At 38.4% G+C, this 13,851-nt stretch overlaps 2 protein-coding genes across 2 annotated transcripts in view; both read right to left on the bottom strand.

Moving 5' to 3' along the window:
- Positions 1-177: 177 nt before the first annotated feature.
- rnf181 (ring finger protein 181) lies at positions 178-6,239 on the bottom strand. The gene is made up of 6 exons (XM_088335552.1): positions 5,928-6,239; positions 5,529-5,620; positions 1,933-2,063; positions 1,509-1,624; positions 1,362-1,436; positions 178-404 (listed from the first exon to the last, which is right to left on the bottom strand). Exons 2-6 carry the CDS (start codon positions 5,612-5,614, stop codon positions 345-347), a joined length of 468 nt encoding a protein of 155 aa, XP_088191678.1. The 5' UTR covers positions 5,615-5,620; positions 5,928-6,239; the 3' UTR covers positions 178-344.
- Positions 6,240-10,582: 4,343 nt separating this feature from the next.
- pxnb (paxillin b) overlaps positions 10,583-13,851 on the bottom strand; it is a 50,673-nt gene continuing 47,404 nt past the window's right edge. Inside the window, exon 14 of the mRNA XM_088335548.1 lies at positions 10,583-12,014. Coding sequence (XP_088191674.1) covers positions 11,748-12,014 — 267 coding nt within the window. The 3' untranslated portion in view covers positions 10,583-11,747. The remainder of the gene's footprint in view (positions 12,015-13,851) is intronic.

Here is a 13,851-nt window from a genome sequence, read left to right as displayed (position 1 = left end):
ATGTCAAAAATTGGGGGCCGCAAATGATCACCAATGGGCATTATACAGCCCTTGATCTTTGAGTTTGAGACCATCATCCAGTTCGAAAGGTAGTTATACAACAAGACTGCATAGACTACTCAGGATAGAACATACATGACAATCCATATTTGATATAAGATTCAATGCTAAACAATGTAACAAGAATTGAAAGACTATATTCAAAAAAATAGATAAAATGAATGGAAGATATCACAATCACAATGTTGCATCATTTGTATAATAAATTACATATTTTGCGATGAAATTGCATAAAAAATACTGAAGGCTGTCATGTGTACTGTATTCCCGATGATTAAGAACTGTCATGTGTACATTGCTCCATGGAGATCCTCCAGTCTGTGCTCCCGCTGTTTTCTTCTCTCCTAAGACACACACAAAACCACAAAGCATTTTAAAAACAAATTTACTTATTTTTGCAGAATTCTCTCATACAAAGAAACTAAAACACAATTCAAATTATGTGGGGATTCTGTCTGCAAATCTACTCAGGATGTTGGGTCAAATTAACTAGATGTGAATTTCCCTGCGGGGATGAATAAAGTATCTATCTATCTAAAGCCCAGATGTGGCTGTTTTTAGAGTTTATAAACAGATTTTGATTTCGTATACATTTAGAATACATTTACAATAATTTACAATACTGATGGTTTACAGAAAGGTTTTGCTCAATATTATTTTTACTTGTTAACAAATTAAAATAAAAAAAAATAATGTCAAGGATGTTAATGCATTACTTGTAGAAGCTGTTCAGGGAGTGGTAACAAGATATGCTGCGTTTTGTCCCGTTCGCTTTTCTTTCTGTTCTATTTTAGTGTCAACTATTTTTGAATGGTTCTAACATTGTTTCAGAAATAAAAATGGACAAAAATAAAATCCTAACCCATTTTGCTATTTAAAAACCCCACACAAATCAAGACTTTGGTCAATACAAAGATGATGTACTAGAGCAGGGGTGGCAAACACGCGGCTCTAGAGCCGCATGCGGCTCTAGAGCCGCATGCGGCTCTTTGCCTCATCATATTTTCTATATACTGTGGCTCTTTGCCTTGTTTCATGTTTATTTTTTTTGTGTATTGAGGGTTGACACTTTCCTTGAAATCAACACAAGAACAATACTTGTTGTATTCAAAGGAGAGGAGTGTGTTGGAGAGGAGTGTTATGGGAAATAATATGTTTTTGATTGTCTGTGTTTGTGTGTGTCTGTCTGTCATGGCAGGTCAGTGCGTGGTGTGGCTCTTTGACTCTCGCAGTTAAAAATGTCAGCTCTTTGTGTCAAACTTGTTCACCACCCCTGTAGTAGAGTATATCCACACACTCACCTTGTCTTTTTTGAATTCTTCATAATCTGGATTATCGGTCGGTAGTTCATGTCGACATAATGGGCAGGAGTTGGTCTTGAGTTGAAGAAATGGAATGGATTAAAGAAATGCTCCGCCAGAAAGTGCGAAAAACGTGTCTGCATGTACCTTGCCCAGCCACGGGAGTATACACCCGGAATGGAAAAGATGTTTGCAAGGCATTTCACGCACCGTCTCCTGCTCTTCGAACTCCAGTAAACAAACGGGACATTTCAAGCCTTTGTCTGCAACAGCAAAGAGATTGTATTATGAAAAAAAGCAACTGCCACAACATTGACCATTTATATATGTAATACACAGTATATGGCATTGTGTCCAGTTCCTCACTTGCATTCGACATGGCCTCTCTCACAAATGGGCTGATTGAAACAAGGCAAGAAATTGGGGGTGTCAAATGTATTCCGCCTTTATGGATATTTTGTTTAAAAAATGCTATAGAATCTCATTTTATGCAATCATATCAACATGACTACAAGTACAAATGGATTTCTATCAAATGGAGAACTCTTAATGGAAAATAGATTTTTGTCACCTGCTTGTTCGGGAGAAATAACAACCACATTGAGGGTCTGCACGGCTACTTTTGCAGCAGGGGGAGGAAGGCGTTGGTTCCAGTCTGATGAATCCCCTGAATCCATCAAGTCCAAACCTTGCATCAGAGACCTTCACAGGCAAACACAAGGAAATAGAAAAGACATTACTGTCAATTTATACGATTTTATACATATTTTTGCAAAAAAATAAATAAATATGATCGTAATCAGTAATGAAAATCGTGTTTGTTTTACGTGCTACTTTTTTCCTACTGTGTAACATTTGACCACTAGATGTCCCTGTATTATATAGTGCATTTGAAAACGTGTGCTACAAAGCACAAGAAAGAATACGAACTACAGTGCCTCAAAGTGACCAAACTGCACCTATAGCAGCAAAAGGGCAGACAATCATGTCAACCTTTTTTTGAGCCAAGGCACTTTCCTTTCATTGAAAAAAAAATCCCGCAGAACACCACCTGTTGGTTCTGTTGCATCGCCAGTAGAAGTAAATAAAAATGAAAGATATCTTTCGCTAGACTGCAAAGGCACACAAATCGCATGATTTCCCACAACACAGTAACATTTCGGTGACGCGGTGCACCAGTGTGGTTGGAAAACACTGCTCTAGGTGAGGTCCATGTTATGTCAATTAACTAGATTAGTTAGTTATTATTAGGTAGAAATAACTTGATTCAAAAAAAGACATGTCAAACATACTGCCCCCACGCCGGATCTGGTTGATTTTATCCGGGATGCCGTAAATTTCAGAGTACTGTCAAATTCAGACTAGAGTGCACCTGATTATAAGCCGCACCCAGTGCATTTTTAAATGAAAAAACATATTGTACATACATAAGCCGAACCAGAGTATATGCCGCATCTGCCCACATTGAAACATGAGATATTTACAAAGAAAGACGGTACACAGAGTTTTCATTATATACGGAACCTTAACCTTCCGACAGCCCGCCGGCGGGTTGCTGGACTTTTGATAAATAAGTGTCCGTACGATATCACAACTCACTGAAATACGTCATAACACTTTTTATTGAAAAGCTTAAACACTTGCGATTCCAGATATGATGACCATTTCAAAATATACTCACCTGAGAAACATCACAATCAGTCTGAAACAAGATACCCAAAACTATAAAGCCGGCGCAACTCTCCATTACGTCCTCTAGCCGTCTTCAATTTCTCTGAATGTCCGCAAAATGGGCTTTGTTACATCAAGGACAATCCATAGAATTCAACCGGGTAAAGTATTTACTCCAAAACACACGATAGACGGAAATAAATAGGAATACGCCTTGATCGTTTCCGCTTGGTTGGACAATGCTTCTTGTAATCCTTTCGTTTTGCCATATTATTTCAGCTTACAAATAAACAGACTCGTAAAATTATTTCCAATATGGTAGATAGCGCCCCCCTTTTGATTGACACCTTTTCCATGATGAGGGTCTTTTTATGCTAGTTTTATTTATGCACAAAGCGCAACGTTTTTATGAACTTGCATCTTCCTCTACACATATATTCCACGAGTCTCACTCTTACCTTTACTGCTCGGGCGCCCCTGGCGGCCGTTAGAAAAAAATGCATAAATTAGCCGCATCATTGCATAAGCCGTAGGGTTGAAAGCTAGGAAATAAGTAGCGGCTTGGATTTCGAATTTTAGGGTATGTCAAATAAAGAAACAAGTCTCTTGCTCATTTCAATCATAAGTTATATATTTTTTTTCATAAATACAAACCAAATGCCCATTTTTGCCTCTAAAGACCAGTAAAGGTGTACAAGAGCTGACATACAGGAAAAGGTTCTATCAATGTTTGGGAGTACTTATCTTTGTGAACAGGTGTTCTCTGTTATATACAATAATAAAACAATGCAGCACCAAGGTTAACTGTTGAAAGTGATGGTGCCAAACACATAAATGTAATATGAAGAAGCCTATTTTCCGGACTCTAACTCTAAGTCGCACCAGCCAAAAAAATGAATAATTAAGAAGGAAAACTGTACATAAGTTGCACTGGAGTATAAGTCGTGTTTTTGGGGGAATATTCATTTGATAAAACACCAAAAACATATATTCCATCTTGAAAGGCAAGTTGAAATGAAAGAGCGCAACGGGCTGAAAAACTTGGTACAGTGTACGAACGTGACATGATTGATATGCCTGTTAAATTCAGTGATGACATAACATATTTAGAGTTATTCAGATAACTCCAGCATAAATAACATGCTTACCAAACAATCAGTTTCGCTCTAAATCTCTAAATCTAATGATACTTTCATCCTCTGTGTCACTGTCAACAATACCCCGTTTCAGTCTTCCAGTTCTACGTCGCTTACATCAGACTCGTTTTCACCTCCGCTTTCTGCTTTTCGGCGATATATTTCACTCTTTGTAATCTGCAAAATAGGATTTCTTTTCTGTGGCAGTTTTGTTTTAAATTACCAGTGTCGTGGGTAAAAGTTCCCCCCGCGTGAAACATTTCCCCCAGCAGGAGCGCATCCATGTCAATAGCGCAAATGTCATTCGAAGGACTTTATATCTCATTTTTGGGGAAATGTAAAAGAGTGTTTTTCAACCAGTGTGCCGGGGCACACCAGTGTGCCATGAGACCTTGTCTGGTGTGCCGCTGGAATTTGCCCAATTTGATCTTTCCAAAAAATCAGGCCATTGTTCAGTATTTTTGCTATTTTCAGACGAGGAACTGTAATAGTCATCCATATCAGTCAGCGGCAGTAGATTTTTATATACTTTTTATGTAACCAATTATCTGCTCACGAGGTAGCACAGTACAACTTAATCTGTTTAACAAAGCGGTTTAAGATTGCACTGTGAAAAATAAAAACATAAATAAAGCACAACATTATTTTAAGTATTATTTTCTTATTTTTATGTACTAATTATCCGCTTGTGAGGCAGTACAGTGAAATATTTGACATAACTTCATTTTAAAACATTTTCGACGGACGATTTTATAAATAAAAGTGTACCTTGGTTCAAAAGGGTTGAAAAACACTGATGTAAAAGAACAGTAAACCACAGGGAGTGTCCCTTTGTATTGAAATCCTATTTAGGCAAGTTGAAAATATTTGGTTTGGCAAAATTACACCTTATCTTCTGAACATCACGAACTGAAATGTATGAAAAAGTGGCAAGTCAGCAAATCTGCTCTAATAAAGGACCTTCCCCCAAAAAATAAAATCGTGCGACCCTACTTCGTGGATATTCACTTTTTGTAGATGCTTCTGGTCCCCATTAACGACAAAAACCGAAGGATCCCTGTAGTGAAAAACACTGGCATCGGGGCTGGATGTGGCCCCAGAGCCAAACTGAGTTTGACATGCCTGATTTAAAGAATAAGAATGACTACAATAGATTTGAATTGCCTCTAGTGAAGTTACAAATCACGAGTAGGATTATTTAATCCATGCAGATTTCAATTCGTGCATCACTCGTAATGATATGTACATCAATTGTCCTGCCAGTTTGCCAAGATTGTCCTACTGAAGAAAACAAATACAATGCTGGAATGCAGATCTTAATTTAAGTGCAAAAGAAGAAAAACAACAAGCAAATGTTGACCTGGCCAGTTCAAGTAGCGCATTTTGACGGTATTGTTCTTCAGGGTTGGTGGGCTCGCAATCGTGTTCGTCGAAATAGGATGCCATGTCGACCTGGGGTTTAAAAACACATGAAATAAAACAAGCACGGTCAATTCTGATCACTGTGCAATCAAAAGTACACAGAAATAAATCACGCAAAGTATTTGTTTCAATGGAAAAATAAAACCTTCTTTGTTCAAAATGTTTTCTAAACTCATGTTAATGACCCCCGAATATGACTGCAACATATGAACTATCTGGTTTATTGACCTTTTCGCCGAATTTCCTCGCTTTTTCATTTTATTAAAAATGTTATATTTTAACAATCAGTTGACATATTTTTTTTACCACCAAATGCTATTTTTAAATATATACATACCTTTAAAACGTAGATCCCTCGGAACAAGAATAAATTGTCATTCTTCCGGGTTGAGCGAACCTTTCACGTGGTACACCCTTACACCAATCACCGCGATCGAATCTGTCGTAGAAGTAATACAGGCACAGCCCCTTGTTGAAAAAAAAAATCTGGTCTGAAATGTGTGTGTTGCTGATAAAATTAACAACAGGTTTGAATTATTTCGGGAACATATTGTTTTTAAATCAGAACCAAATGAAACGTTTGTTGATAATCTTATATTACACGTGCAAATTGAAGGCATCACTTTTCAATGTGAAATTGTACAATGTATTTTGTCCATCAAGCTTTCCTTCAAACTAAGGCTATTAAAACAGATAATATTTGTAATCAGTTTGGTATTTTATGTAATGCATGTTTTCCACCCCTGGCGTGTTTTTTTCCTGTATTTGTTTCTTTACACAATTGTTTATAATGTCACACAATTGTTAAGCAATGTAATTTTGTGTCTAAGCATTTTGTTTAATCATGCATTAAAACAAATATGTTCTATTCCGGTGGAGTGGTATTTGGTTGACAAATCAGCTTTTTAGCGTTACAGTATTTTACATCTGTGTCTCAACCTTTTTGACACAGAACGTTTTTTTAATTTAAAAATACTCAAAGCACGCATATTTGTTTTCAATTAAAGAATTGTGCCCTGGCTTGAAAAAGGTTAAAAACACTGATGTAAAGGAAGCTGACATCCTCTGCCCTTTTGCTGCTATAGGTGCAGTTAGGTCACTTTGAGGCACTGTATTCGCATTCTTCCTTGTGCTTTGTAGCCCTCGTTTTCAAATGCACTATACAATATAGTGACATCTACTGGTAGAATTTTACACAGTAGGGAAAAGTAGCATGTCAGACAAACATGGTTTTCATTTCTGAATATGATCATATTGACTGGATTTTTTTTGCGAAAATATGTTAGCGTTTTCTTTATTATTAAACTCTCATTTACATCTCTATATTCAAACCAACCACCAAATAAATGATCAGAGAATCTAACTAAAATAGTAATAACTAAATTGGCTGTGAGCCATGAGAACATCAACCTGCGATAAGACACAAAACCATTTTTGAGTTGCATTTCCCCTTTTAGAGAATGCAAAACCCAAAGAGTAAGACTGAGTCCAGATGGAGACTAAAATCCTGAACTGGCCGTCAACGTCTGATGGAAGAGTGGGGATGTGCAAAAAGGAACATTATCACAAGGTGGGGGTGTGGGGTTGGGCTTCACCTTTAAAATGACTTACCAGATTTCTCATAAAAACAAAAAAAAAGCAGGGTAAACTTTTTTAAGGCTGTTTTCACATTTGGAATTACCTCCCTGACTGTCTGTAAAATACAGCGTTGATATTCAATGTTGTTCTGACCTAGGAGAGTGAATTCATATGAACTCCCCACTCAATTCACTTACTATTGCGTTTAGGTCTCTAATTGATGCATTTGGCTTTAATCAACTGGTTGATTTGCCAACCCATAAAAATGTGAACACGCTAGACTTGATTCTGACTCGAGGAGTTTTAACCTCAAACATTATGGTGTTACCGTGTACTACCGTTATCTCGGATCATTATTTAGTTACTTTTGAGGTGCTAGCTAAGTGTAGTGTTAAAAAAGCTGAAGTATTTAGCGGACGCAATATAAGCACTGGCACAGTTTCTGAGCTCTTTGAACTCCTTCCTGGAGCAGTTGCGTCCTTTCCTACATACAATGGCTCGATTGACTCACTCATGAATGAGTTCAATACCACCCTGACTAGTGTGCTGGATTCAATAGCGCCCATAAAACTAAAATCACGTCCTAAAAGACGCACGCCTTGGTTTACTGATGAAACTAGAACCCTTAAACAAGAATGCAGGAAATTGGAAAGAAAATGGCGCGCTACCAAGCTTGAGGTTTTCCATCAAACCTGGTGTGACAGCTTGTTAAAGTATAAAGCGGCCCTTGCCTCTGCAAAATCGGCCTACCTTTCGAAGGTGATTGCGTCTCAAAAGAACAACCCCAAAGCCGTTTTTGACACTGTAGCATCGCTTACAAGGCAACAGACTATCGCAGATAGTTCGACACACTCTGCTCAAGACTTAATGGTCTTCTTTACTGAGAAGATTCAATGCATACAGGAAGAAATTGCTAAAGAAATTATTAATACCACACATATTAAAGGACTGAAATTTACAGATGCACGACAGGGTGGCTGCCTTGGGAAAATGGCCGGTTTTAGTGAACTGTCACTTGATGATCTCAAACAGGTGGTAAATGCGGCCAAACCGACAACTTGCCAGTTCGACCCGCTCCCAGGTTCACTTATTAAAAGTCTTTTTGGCGTCCTTGGACCTTCAGTTCTAAATATTATAAAGATATCACTCTCCTCAGGTGTAGTTCCAGCAGCTTTTAAGTCCGCCGTTATTAAACCCACACTGAAACGACCCATAGAGACTTATTGTGATTAAGGGCTATACAAATAAAAATGACTTGACTTGAATTGTCTTCCTGGGGGAAAACTGTAGAGTCATCCAAACCTTAACTGCTGAGTTGACTTTTTTTAGGCCATTTTTTCACATGCAGGTCAACCCTTCTTTCTGCAAGACATTGTGTTGAAATCGAATGCTGTTCGGGCCGAGAATAGGGGAACATTTCTGGAAAGAACTGCTGGGTCAGCAAAAACAAAACTGCTAAATATTTAAATTGGTCCTTTCACCTCTAGAATGACCAACCAGGTTACGTGTGTAAAATTGTGATTCTGGCCAACCTTGTTCTGTTCTGGAGTGTTGTCTTTCTGGAGAAATATGCTGATTCAGCTTTTGGGGGGCATTTTTCACATCTAGAGTAATATACCTGACTGCAGGTAAATATGGTGATAACGTGCTATGTCATTCTGGTCTAGGGTAGTGGATTAACTCTATGGAGAAAAAAATGCTGAATTAAAAGCGCTGTGTCAGCTCTTTGGAACGTTTATCCACATCTAGCGTAACCTACACCACTGCCTGTGAAAAATGGTGGTCTTATCTTGACTTCCTTCCCCATCTCTTGGGTGGACGATTACGCAAACAAACAGAAATAATTGACTTGATATACTGTACAGACTCAGATCTCAAACCAAAACATCATCACCACCCTGGCTTTGCTTGCGAGTGATAATAAAGTAAAATGGACAGTACCTAAGGTCCTTTTCCTCACATGGTTAATCTGTGTGTTTCAATTGAGTTTTAATTTATTCGTTTTGTTTTCCCATTTTGTGTGACTCTGTTTGATGCTCCAAAATGTTAGGCGGGGAGAAAGATAATTTTTATTATTCTATATTGATTTTTTACGTACATCATGTTAGAGTTGCATTTTGGTGTGTGAAAAATGATACACAAATACATGTTGATTGAGTAAATAAACAGAAAAGATCCCAAATGCAGTATTGAGTTACACAATTTCTATTACTCGTTTTACAATACAACAGATGAATTCTGTGCTAATCTGAAACTCCATCCTGCTTAAACATTTTTTCTTAGTGTTTATAAAGTACCATACAAGGTGTTAAAGCAAACACAGTATTTCCAGATGGATGAAAATGTAGATACAAGTTTAATGTTTTGCTTAACAATGTCACAGAGTGTCCTTGATTGACCAAAAATACTGACATAGGAACAACAGTTATTAAGTCATCACCATCATTGTTGAGAATGGTTATCAAATATACTCTTCCTAAGCATCCCAGCGTCTCAGATATTAATGCAAACTACAAAATACAATTTTGATAACTGTATGGAGATGGCAGAAATAGCAACAATCTGAAAGGTTCCTTTTTTCTTATGCTCATCGTGAGGGTTAATTGTCAACAGCGAAAACACGGAATGATTCGGCAGTGAAACATTTTGAAATACACCATCTGTCAAGTGTTCTCACAAAAGACAACTCTGCTGATTAGAAGTATTAGAATAACATAACCCATTTAGTTAGATGATTATTTCAGACACACGTTACATCTGACTGATGTGCATCAAATTAATTCTTTCAACATGCTGGTATTAATAACTCCAAAAGAAAATGTGTGGTTGGATAAAAAAGGAATAAAACTTCTTCACAATCCCCCAAAGAACCAATGACTTACTCAACTAACTTCCAGTAGATGCTTCACTTGTATGATTGCCTTCTTCTTGATCAAACATGTTTGGATAAAACATTAAACTTGGACATTAACATCTAGTTCAAAATCAATGTCCCGACACACCACAGCAGGTCACCCGCTCTCTGCTATAATTGTTTGATGCTTTTTTTCTTTTTTAAAAAAGGACATACTCAACCAGTGAGAATGTTAAAAATGCACACTTTCGTAACGTCTTGAGTCCTCCGTCTTTCATTGCTCTGTTAATAATAGAAACTAGCATGGAAAGAAAACAAAATGTCAACGTTAGTGTCTTCAAATATGCCGTTGATGTACAGTACAACAGTTTTCAAACTTACTCCCACTAAGACCACGAGTGACAAAATTAAATAAATAAAAACACTGTTTGAAATAAAAAAAGATTTTGCCAAATAGACAACGTAAAAAGGACATTTATCTTTAAAAAAAAAGGGCATCATTAAGATAAACATTGTACTTTCTTTAAAATATATTAAAGTGGTAAAATATTTTTTAAACTAAGTACAATGTTTAATCTTAATGATGCCCTAAAAATATATTAAAGTGGTATAATCGCGTTCTAAGGGATGGGCAGGGCACCCGTATGATGCGGCAGGGGTAAACCAGTGAAAGCTGTCGGGCCCTGCTGTTGAATGGAAGAGTGTGTTGTGTCACTCTGACCCAAGTGACATGGCCGCTTTCTTGTGTCCCGTTTCATCTGGAGGGACGAAAGCATGACCGACTTGGGTGCCGAGGTGCTTAACTTGTTTGGGTGTTTGGGCATTTGGGTTGGCCGTGGTCCAAAAAAAATGTGTGTGTGTTTTTTGCTACTTTTTCCTTTTTTTCATTTTCTTTGTTTTTGTATGATTGTCTTGCTGTCGGTCACCCCTCTCGAGGTATAAGACCAGGTTGGATAGATAGATAAATAGAAAGGGGTATAATACTTCTGGACCTCAATTTACTTGGGGGCCGCCGAAGCTAGGGTCTGGGTGAGGTGCTGTCTCAGAATGTTACACAAGCCCACGGTTAAGATATAAAAAACATCCCCTAATCTCGAACCTACGAAAGCATGGACTCACGAAAGCATGGACTCAATTAAATTAAGATAATAAAGAATAAAATAAATAACTTTTTAAAGGTGGCATCTGAAAAACTGAAGACTGCAAAGATACTTTAAGCCAGGAGTAACATATGATTTGTGTTCAATTTCTTAGACACCCTTTTCATCTTTTTGGGGGTTTGTTCCACCACAAACAGGCCTGATAAAAGTTAGATAAAAGCATATAGGTGAAATGGAAAATAAAGAATAAGGGCTCTTTGAACTCACTTGGGCATGGTTAACACATAAGAGAAAATATTAAACTTTCAACTTTTTATGGACACCTCAAAGTACGCACCCCACCTTTAAATGACAGCAGTTGTTCTCAAAGACAGTAAAGACTATTCTAATTCTAATTTTAAAAATGTATATTACAAGTGCCTGTTATTTAGCAAAATCATGTTTATTTCAAAAGGTCATTTTTATCAATTGCATTTTGGCACTCTTGGGCTTCCATATGAATGCAACTTTCATTTGAATAAGGAATCCATACACACGTTTAAAAGGTCACAACCTTCAATTTGCTTGCTTAGCTTGGGTGCAACAGACACTTTTCTATGCTGTAGCGAAAGTAAACGCTTCCTCTTTAACTAAAGAGCTTCAAAAAGCAGCCGTGACAGTAAGGCTTATCGTTCTGCTCTTTAAAAGTGCCTTTGTTGAGTTGTTTGAGGCAGAAGGCACAAACGAAGTGTTCCGGGTGGAACTTTTTGGACATGGCTGTGATGCAGCGACCCGTGATGGGCTTCTGGCAGCCCGAGCACAGAGAACCTCGCCGCTCGTGGTAGTGGACCTCACAGTAAGGTTGGCCGTCGTGCTCGAAGAAACTCCCGTTGACAAATGGCGTGAAGCACTCCTGAAGAACGACAAGACAATAAAGTGAGCTCTCATATTTAACCAGTGATAAGCAGTCAGGGCCAGTAAGACCTTCTCAGCTGGCCTAAAAAATATCGGAATGACGTGACGCTTACAGGGTTTGTACACCTTTTTCATGGCCAGATTAGAAAACTTTTATCGTAACATGACCCAGAGTGACTCAGTCGAAAAAGTAGCTGTCACATTTGACCCCAATCTGTCCTTCTAAACACTCGTTAAGAATATTACTGGAACAGCTTTTTTTCCATCTTTGCAGAATTGCTCAAATTCGCCCTATGGTGTCCCAGTTTGATGCAGAGATTATAATTCATGTGTTTGTTACCTCCCGTCTCAATTACTGTAATGTACTACTCTCCGGTCTCCAGAGGTCCGAAATCAAGAGCCCGCAGTTCGTACAAAATGTTGCAGTGAGGCTTTTTAGTAAGACAATAAAGTTTGATCACACTACCCCGATTTTAGCTAACCTGCATTCGCTCCCTGTTAGCTTAAGATGTGATTTTAAGGTTCTGTTGGTATTATACAAAATCATGCATGGACTTGCCCCCACATATCTTTCAGATTTAATTTCCCCTTATGTTCCTGTCCGGAGCCTTCGCTCTGAAAACGCTGGTCTACTAGTGATCCAAAGAGCCGAGAATAGATGGGCTGGTTCGAGAGCATTCTCCATTCGGACCCCAGTGCTGTGGAATGCTCTTCCCCCTGAGATTTGATCTGCAACCTCAGTGGAACTGTTTAAACCTAAGCTTAAAACACACTTCTATTCTATAGCATATGAATAACCTATATTTTATGTTGCAGCCTGGTCATCCTGGAAGGGGGATGACCGCATGTGCAGTCCCTTCTCTAGGTTTCTTCATTTTCCTCATGCTGAGGTTTTTGAGTTTTTCTTTGCCCTTATGTAGGTTTTAGATCAGGGGAAGGTGTAATTATAATAGTCTGTAGTTTGCAATAGTCTATGGTCTGTGCAGCCATTTGAGACTCATTGTGTTAGGGCTTTACAAATAAACATGACAGGACTTTAATTTTAAAGCCCATTTTTCAAATTTTATAGTACCATTCAATGAAATACAACTGTGAATCATGTGTTTGATCCACAAATAGGAGCTAGCAAACAGTATCTATAGAGAGCTGCACAATCAGCTGTTGTGTTGATTTCATCTCGGTTTTGTCATCCCACAATATTTATTGGGTTGGAGATTTACTGTCAGAACCAGACTTTTCAAGAAAGCTCGGACAACCCCGAAGCTGGCAAGCCTGTCACAACTGGGGAAACTACAAACTTCATTTTGGGGACACGATAAAAGTGCTGGATCCAAAAACAAAGAAGACTATGTGGAGCTTATTTCTCTCATTGCGGAGAGAAACACAGATTTACATTACCACCACAAAGCGTTATGATAGGGGCCGGTCACACAGCCGTTTGCGTCTGTATCGCGGGTAAAATTTTGCGTTTCTTTTTGCCCGTGGTTGCCCGCGATGGAAAATGCGCAACCCGCTGTTCATCGGTGGTATGCCCGCAAAACAGACGCCGGCGACTGTTCCGCTTCCTCATCGCGTCATTTCCGCGTCATTTTCTCGTGTGGACCACGAGTATAAAAGCTGCCGAGCCGGCGTTATGCCGAGAAATGCATCCTCGCCGAGATTTGCATCCCCTCGCTACTACAACCACTTTTACCTCATTTTATCTCACTTTTATATCACTTTTAGGGAATTTAATGGCGAACATATAACCAAAACCACTTCGTCTTGCATTTGTTGGGAATGTAATACAACTTAAACCATTCCGTCTTTGTATTTGTTGTGAATGTAATCGAACG

Source organism: Urocampus carinirostris, chromosome 5, assembly GCF_059441175.1.
Source record: "Urocampus carinirostris isolate Australia breed hairy pipefish chromosome 5, RoL_Ucar_1.0, whole genome shotgun sequence".
NCBI classification, from domain to species: Eukaryota; Metazoa; Chordata; class Actinopteri; order Syngnathiformes; family Syngnathidae; genus Urocampus; species Urocampus carinirostris.
This window is presented reverse-complemented; position numbering and strand designations above follow the sequence as displayed.